General features: G+C 46.9%; 1 protein-coding gene across 1 annotated transcript in view; it reads right to left on the bottom strand.

Annotated features, from left to right (window-relative positions):
• Positions 1–3,570, bottom strand: part of B3glct (beta 3-glucosyltransferase) — an 86,101-nt gene extending 82,531 nt beyond the window's left edge. Inside the window, exon 1 of the mRNA XM_031338818.1 lies at positions 3,424–3,570. Coding sequence (XP_031194678.1) covers positions 3,424–3,466 — 43 coding nt within the window. The 5' untranslated portion in view covers positions 3,467–3,570. The remainder of the gene's footprint in view (positions 1–3,423) is intronic.
• Between the last annotated feature and the right edge of the window lie 5,401 nt (positions 3,571–8,971).

The raw sequence follows: 8,971 nt of genomic DNA, 5'->3' as shown, positions 1-8,971 counted from the left end.
GGGAGGAGAGACAGGGACGTGGAAGATAAAAGCTAATAGCTATTATTCTACCATTGGTTTGGGTCATCTTTTCCACAGACATATCAATTAAGATTGGTTTTGGCTGCATACAATCTCCTGCAATACAAGGCTGGAGGAAGGTGACAGACAGGGCTGCTGTGGCACTCCACATCCATCTGGTACCCAGGCTGTTTTCTCCTCTCTACCTGCTTTCCATTTTCTTGGTGATCTCATGGCTACAATGTGGCCTTCAGAACTTCAGCCATCAGGACCACACAACTCAGGTAGAAGGATAACAAAAAGCCCCAAAGGTCTATATCCTGGATGCATCAGACACTTCAAATGAGAGTCCCCATAATCCTTATAGATATCTCATTGGCCATGCCAGTTTGCAAAAGCCATTGAGAAATATCTCATAATGACATCTTCACCATTATCCCTCCACCCATCCTTTTAAACCCCATGTAATCCAAACAAGTCTGGCTAGACAAAGAAAAACCAAAGGCGACAAGGTAGACAGTAGTCCCTTCTCTGGCAGATTCAGTTTGTTAAAACCGTAGAGACAGCAAAATTCCCAGGCGTCTATCAAGTCCCTGTCCCACGTTTTATATAAAACAATGAAGGCTCAAAACCACTAAAGGCCATAGAGCTCATGAATGGTGACTAAGGAGCTGTAAATCTCCCTCTGGAGCTCATTCCAGACGCTAGAACTGAAGCTGCCGTGATTTCCTGTCTGCATGCACGCAGGTTTAAAATGAAATTTCTATATTGACTTCCCTAAAATAAAATAAAATATAAAGTGAATGTGCTAGCTTGGGAGGAAACTACCCAGTCAGACCACTCTTACAGGGGTGGGTGAGAGCTTCCTCTAAACTATCAGGATAATTCAATGACTCAAAAGTCATGTTACTTTCAATAGGATTCTGAGTGGAGGCCACATCTTTAGACATTTCAGTGTCCCCCTTCCCATATCAACGTACAGAACAATAAACACCAGGCATGAAAGAAAGAATGGGCTCCTTCTTGTACTAACTCAAGGAAGCCAGTTCACAAGACTCTGCGTGTCTCACAGGGGCTTGGATTTTTTAAAGATTGATTTTCTTTTTATTATACACATATGAATAGTTTGCCTGCACGTAAGGAAGTATATGCACCATACATGTGCCTGGTACCTATGGAGGTCAGAAAGGGGAGGTATCAAAACCCCCGGACCTGGAGTTTAGAAGGTTGTGAGTGGGTGCTGGGAACTGAACCCCGGTCCTCTTCAGGAGCAGCCAGTGCTCTTAACAGCTGAGCCATCTCCCCAGCTTCTCACGGAAACCTTTTAAAGAGTTTTTATGCCTCATTTATTGTGCTTATCTACCGTCATGAGGCTCGAAGATATCTCTAAAAACATGTTGATATTTTAGTTCCCTCTGAATGTCCTTTCCTGTGTTATCATAAAATCAAATATCCCCTTAAGGGTATTAAAAAGTAGATACGAAAATACTAATGTGACTTTCAGCCTATATGCTGTATCTGTAATATACAAATATTATTATTAAATGTAAAGCTATAAACAGAATGCCAATTTCAGCCACCACCCACTCAGCTGGTTAGTTGCAAAGCCTGCGGGCAACAAAGCAACGGAAGCAGTCTGGGTCACCCAGTTTCCCCGCCCTCTTGCTTGTCTTTCTCCAGGACTCCACAAAGCTTTCTCCAACCCATGATCGCTGGCCAAATTCCTCATGATCAATTGCTACCTTCTAGGTCCAAGGTGCCCTAACATTTTAAATTACAGTGTTGCCAAATTAATCATGTGAGTAAGCAATTAATTACAAGCTAATCTCACTCAATTTTCTCACATTTAGTGAGCACCAGAAGAAATGCCAGGGGTACACAGAAGCAAAACAAAAAACGTCCTTATTCGGAAAGCATAAATCCAAATACAAACGAGCTGTCAAGGCTCTCGGGGACTAAGTCTTCCCCTAACCTGAACCATTCTGCCATTTCTAAAATTCTGAAATTCTGCCTTTTCAGAAACAGGAAACACAGGCAAGTCCAGGTTAGAGAAAAGTATTATGACAAGCTGCAAAGAGTCATTTTTTTAACCCACGTTTTCAAACTTGAACAAATATCACAAAAAGCCATTCGCAATGACTTTGTAACTTTTTCTCACATCATCTTAGCCGAAATGGGGAGGAAACGGCCTCCAGAAGAGGGAAAGAAAGGGACGGGAAACTGGACTGCCTGAGACCAGTTCTCTGATTTTCCCTGAGGCCTCAAGATTCAGCGGGGTACCCCCGGCCTCCCCCCCACCTTGCCCAACTGCATTAGGAAGAAGACTGGTCAAGTTTGTAGGTTCCTAGGGAGTGGTAGCGGGTTGGGGGGAGGTCTGGGAAATTGCAGAAGCTGAAGGTACAGGGTGAGGGTGAGGGGAGGGGGCGCCTTGGGGCACAGGGTGTGCTAATGGCTGCGTGAGGGTTGTGTAAGGCTGGGTAGAGTCGCAAGGGACACTCGATAGGATGCATGGAGTACTTAAGGCAAAACGGTGTGTGCTTGACTGGGGGGTGTACATAGTGGATCACGGGTCATGCACAGCAGGAGATCCAGGAGCGGGGAAAGGGGTGGCCATGACCGGGTGCAGGTTGTCCACAACAGTAGGAACAGGGTGCACAGGGTGGGACACGAGTGATGCACCATGTAGAGAGCGGGGTGCACACAGCGGGATGCGGGGTATGCACGGTGAGGTGGGGGGCGGTAGGGGTTAAATGGGACTCGGGTTATGCACGGCCAGGCACCGGGAATGGTGGACGGAGGAATGTGCACAAAGTGGGGCACAGGGATGCACATCTAGGAGGATGGGGTGCACAACTGTGGGACTCATGAGTGCACAGCTGTGAGGCACAGGGGCACACGGTGGAGAGCGGGGGGGGGGGTGTACAGCTGGGCACAGAGTGCGCACAAGGCGGGGTGCACACGGGGTACACATAGTGAGGCGCAGAGTGCACACGGCGGGCCGTGGCATGCATGCCGTGGGGCGCAGGACAGATACTGTGGAGTGCGGAGTGCACACCTCGCAGCGCGGCAAGCATTTCGACGGGGTGCTGGGGACTCACAGGGCGGGGTGCACATAGTGGGGCTCGAGGTATGCACCGCAGGGCGCGCGGGCGGCGCGCAGGGGCGGGCAAGGCGCGGCCCTCTTGCAAAGTTTCTAGCAGTTGCGCGGCTCTGGCTCCGGACCCGGCCGCGCCCTCCCCACCAGCCCGCGTGCCCCGGCGGAAGAAGGCGGAGATGGCGAGGGCGCGGGCCGAGGGTGGCGCCGCTAGAGGGCGCTGCGGCCGGGACGGGGCGGGACGGGGCGGTCGGCAGCGGAAACCGCGCGGGGGTGGCCAGCAGCCCCGGACTCCCTCCCCGCGCCTGCCGGGACCGCTCGCTACTTACCCGCGGAGCAGCTGAACAGCGCCAGCAGCGCGGGCGGCCGCATCCCGGAGGCAGAGGCTCCGCGCCCTTCCCGGAGCCGAGCTGCGCGGACGCCCTGCGCGCCTGACCCTTCTCGCGTTCCCCTCCTCCCTCCCGGCGCCGCGCCGGCTCGGGCTGCGCCCTCTGGTGGCCGGGATCCGGAGCGCCCCGGTGTACGCTCACAAGCGCCGCGGATGTAAGTGGTCCTGCTGACCAGCTAGACCGCGCCCTCCTCTGGGCATCTGACCTCAGAGCCTCTTTTCTGTCCCTCTGGCATCCTCTGCCTTCACACTCTTCCCTTCCCAGAGCTTCCTTCCCCATCCCCAGCAGTAGATAACTCACTCTCCTTACTGTCCTCAAAGTAAAGGAGGAAAGATCGTTTTTCTTCCCTGCTAATGGACTATCTTCTGTTTTTATAAAAAGCAAAATCGATAATTCAACTCTTAATATTGTTGGCACCGATGCTCTACTTTGATGAAGGTGTTTTTAATCAGCTCAACTAATTTACTTAATATCCTCTTTTTAAATGGAATTTGATTAATAGCTTTGGCCCGGAGTTTTGCTCTTAATAGATGTTGATGTAAAGCTAATTTTTTATAAATGTTATTTTGAGTGTTCACTGTGATAGAAGAGAGAGGGTATACATTTATTAAAGATACCCGATGAAAATGAATCAACTAAGAACACAGAGTAGAGTGAGGTGGTAAAGCTGCAGAAGCAGGGTCCCTTCCAGCACAGAATGATGAAGGGTCTCCCTCACACCTAGGAAGAGTTCCGCCCGAGAAGCTCACATTGTAGCTGACTGAAGAGTGAAGCAATTACAAGAGAGAATTAGAGAGACCCTTCCCAGAAACACAGGTTTTCTTGCATCTCCAAGGACGTGAACAGGACTGATTGAGCATCCCTGGCTTGTGTTAAGACGATGCGAGTCTGGAAGCAGCTAGGGTTGCCTCTCAGCAACTGTGGTCATAGGACAAATGGACTCACAAACATCTCCCCCAACCACAGGTAAAAAGACTCTCAGGGCAAACCTGCTCATAAGGTCCTTGAGTCACATTTCTTAGTTTCTGTGTGTCTCCTGTTGACTAATGCCAGTCTCTTGACTGATAAAGACCAGCAGCGCTACATTTTTTCCAAATTTTTGGTTGACTGCTTTAACTCCTTGGGCTTTCTTGGGAAATTCTAAAGCTTCTAGACCGTTTCCCATTTCCAAAGTTGTCTAGCGTTCTCCTAGGAAACATCCCTTCTCTTTGTTAGACACCGTACATAGAAACAAGATGTAAAGGGAGGGAGAGAAGAATCTAGTAGCCAAGTAACTCAAATGAGGACCCTACCTAGTAACAAACAACTTTGAGGGCTTAGTGGATCAGAGTTTTCATCGAAATTATCCTGAAAGGCTGGAGAGATGGCTCAGACCATGTACTACTCTCCTGGAGGACCTGAGTTCCATTCCCTACACTCACATCTGTTGGCTCATGACTGTCTGTAACTCAAACTCCAGGGTGACTGATCCAATGATCGATCCAATGCCTGTGGCTTCTGCAGACACTGGCACACTCAAACATAGGCCTACACATAGGATTACCCATATGCATACAGTAAAATCAATAAAACAAATTTTAATTGAAATTTTCATCATTTCTTTTTGTTTGGTTGGTTTTGGTTTTGGTTTTTCAAGACAGGGGTTTCTCTGTATAACCCTGGCTATCCTGGAACTCACTCTGTAGACCAGGCTGGCCTTTTCATCATGATCCAACATTACTGTATTCCAGGAAGAGTGTGGGAAATTAGACCGTAAGGACAAGAGCACATCCTTTAAGTAATGAACTTGCCCATCTTCAGCTTCTCCACAGAGGACAATGATGAACGACGCATCACACAGCTCTGTAACTCGAGTTTGAAAAAAGGACTGCCTTTCAGTGATTCTGGTCATATGATAAATAGACTCCCTGGGAATCCTCTCCCCATCACTAGAAGAAAAAACTATCGAAGCAAACCTGCTCACGGTGCTCCTGACAGACACACATCGAGGCTTGCCTGCAACGCCTACTGTGAGGGGACAGTTTTTCACAGGAGAAAAGTAAATCTCAGCTACTCCAAGATAGTGACATGAGGAACAGTGGGCCATGGCTCTATGTCCATGGGATCCCTCTCCTCTTGTCACCCCCATGCTGGCTTCTGGGATTGTCCAACTTTCCTTGTTGAAGGATAGAGTGAGAAGCCCAAGTTAGTACAAGTTATATCCTGTCAAGAACCTTACAGAAAAAAGATTAGACAGGCTGGTGGTTTTTAAAATAATTAAAATGTAAGTAACTTACAGTGATCTGTATAAATACCTAAGGAAAATAACATAAGTACATATAAAGTCATTGGTAGCCAACAGTCTAATTAGCAACTTCTTTGTGGATGGTTTGTGATCTTAGAACAACACCAGGCTCAAAAGGCAATACTCTTCATTCAAATGAGCATGTACTATTGGCTTGTGCAAGGCTGTGAGACGTATATGTGGTACTGAACCCAAGAACTCCCTAGTCCAGTTAGAGAGACAGAAGGTCCAGAACCTGCCATGTAGTAAATGCTTTAACACAGGCACACGAGAGGAATACTCGTGTGTGACACCTATCAAACCATTTGGGGTTGATCATAAAAAAATTGAAATGACGTTTGTGTAACTTCTTAAGGGAGAAATAGCAAGTGTCTAGGCTGAGAAAATGGGGAGGTCCAGCCCTAGCAGAGGCGTGGCATACATGTGGTCCAGTCCCAGGCAGAGGTATGACATGTGGCGAATCTATCAAAGACCATGTGTTAGACTAGGAGGAAGGCTTCTAAGTAGGCTCCCTCCAGCCTGCTGCCTCTCTCCCATGACTCTGAATGGGGCCCCAAACTCTGCTTCCTGTCTGGCCCATGCTACTGGATAGGTTCAGATTCCTGTCTGTCCCTCCAGGACTAGTTTCAGGCCTGAAATAAATTAGTAACCGATACATTCTAGGAGCTCCATTTATTCCTCACACCAGGAAGTGGCTTTCTGAGTTTGGAGGGATCTCAATGATTATTTCCAAAACTAAAGTCAGTCCTGGTATTTGAAGGAGGACTACAAAACCGGGAAGTAGTTCTTTAGGACTTTAGACCATTTAATCAAATCCATAACACCATATTTTAACCACTGGCTATCTTTCTCTCAGCACAGAATCTGCACTCTGGCTGGGTAACAGGAAAGAAGTGATTCCACCAACCACCTTAACCTTCAAGGTAGTGAAAAAGATCTTTAGCCTCCATAGAAGAAAGATGACACAGAAGAGATAGCAAAAAGTTTCATTCTGGGAACACAACCCACTGCAAGTGCTCATGGGAAAATACTTGAATGATCTAAAGTGATGTCTTCATTCAGAATGGAGGGTCTTATGTCACTTAACTTCTAAATCTATTCAAAAGTCATAGGCAATCTGTCAAACCAAACACCCCACCAAGGCTTTCACACAGAAATTTCACCAAAGAATTCTCATGGACAGCCAACTCCAAACCAGGAGCCAAGAAATACAACTCAGGTCACTGTCTCACGTCTAGAGGCATCCCAAACAAGCCCCCAAAAATCTGAAGCCATTTCATACCTGATTCTCCATTCTCTTGATGTTGCGCAAGTGTAAAGGTATCTGTTCATAGATGGGCCACTGTTACAGGATATTTGAACCTGTTTCTAGTTAGGGTGTGGTTCAGCTCTTAGCACACACCTTTAATCCCAAACAGTGAAGGTGAGGTTAATTTGTAGGAAGAAGCATCCATGTTTGAAAGTGATGTCTAATTGAATGGCAGAAAAGGTGACTAATCAGAGAAAGATTTGACAGAATAGGATATGCTCAACTCACATGAGAAGAGAAAGGAAAGGGAAGCTACTTAAGAGACAGACAGATGGTACAGGAAGAAGAGAGTATAGTACAAGAGAAAGAGAAATACAGAACAGGAAGTCAGTAGAGTTGAGAGGGAGAGAAGAGCAGCACAGAGAAGGAGAAGGAGGCAGGGTTACCAGGAGAGGTTTACAGAGATAGATTGAAGAGAACAAGCTAGACACAGATAAGGACAGAAGGAGCAAGAGAATAAGAAAGAGCCAGAAGATTAGAAAGATTAGAAAATTAGATCTAGATTGCTAGAGTTAGTTTGAGGCCAAGCAGAGCAATTCAGAGACTGAGAGAAAAGCCAGATTAAATAAGTCAGCTGGGAGAGGAGTGTGATCCAGAACAGCTGAGTTGAACCAGCCAGCTAGAGCTCAGAAAGAGCAGGAAAGGCTGAGCTTATTCAGCAGCAAGTCTCAGAGGCTGAAAACATTCTAGGCCTAGATAAGATTGTACAGAGACTAGAAGCCTTCAGGTCTAGACATAGGTTAGCAGATAGAGACAGTAAGCCTCGGAGATGACAATTGCATCAGGAGAATAAAAGTTACATTTGCAGGTTACCTCCTAGGACTTCTCATTATTAGAACCAGATGATCCACTTGGCTATGTGGTTCTCCTTTCCAGAGGCAGGACCTCTCCCCAGCCCAGTGGTTGTAAAGACCAGAGATCCATCATGAAATGCAGGGCAACAAGAGGTAATGTATGTGGTGCATTGATTCAGCATCCAGTATGAAATTTGATGCTGTGGCTAGCCAATCATTTTATATCAGCTGCTTGCAGGTGTAGCATCTTGACTAAATAGAGTGACCAAAATTGGTGGAAAATGTTTTCATGCATCCACAGACAAATACTCATGGGGAAGCGCTCCAGACTCTCCTATGACATTACCTGGAATATCATACCCAACAGAGTGACCATGAGCCCATGTATGAGCACACATCCTCTGAGAAGCCTAGGAATAGAATGAAATGGAAGGACAAAGGAGAAGGGAAGTCATCGAATAGGGGTGGTCAAGGCAAGTTACAGTTATAGGCAAGCTATGGCCCATAGAGAAAGGCATTCCAAACAGAGGGGACAGGCAAGTGTTGGCCTGAAAGCTGGAAATGGTAAGCATCCAGAGACAGGAGTTGAGTGAGCTCATAAGGAAGCTGACTAGGACCACATCCTGGCTGCTTTGCCAAGGAGGCTGGCCTTCATGGAAGGGCACTGAGGTCAGTGGAGAAAGTATTTGGCTGCCAGCAAGAATACAACTTCCACTGTGGGCCCGTAGCTCTTGATGCCTGTCTTGTGCCCTAATTGCAGCCTCTCTCAGAGAAGCAATGAATAAATATTTCATGATGTGATGAAGTCACAGATGATGCCCATGTGTACCGTGACTGAATGAATGGATAGTGAAAAAGAAAATCAATTCACGGGTAATGTCAGGGTGGACCAGACAGATGCCAGGTTTGTGTCTAACATACCAAACATTCCCAGGATCAGAACATTTAAAAAAAAACCCTTTGGAATCCTCAATATTATTTCAGAGTACAAAAGAGGTTCTGACACAGTTCAGGACACATAGCTTGTAACTTGAAGTCAATCTGAGCCCCGTCCCAAGCCATTTCTCTCACTTTCTGTTCTAGGTTCCCCCACATTACGTT

Source organism: Mastomys coucha, unplaced genomic scaffold, assembly GCF_008632895.1.
Source record: "Mastomys coucha isolate ucsf_1 unplaced genomic scaffold, UCSF_Mcou_1 pScaffold22, whole genome shotgun sequence".
NCBI classification, from domain to species: Eukaryota; Metazoa; Chordata; class Mammalia; order Rodentia; family Muridae; genus Mastomys; species Mastomys coucha.
This window is presented reverse-complemented; position numbering and strand designations above follow the sequence as displayed.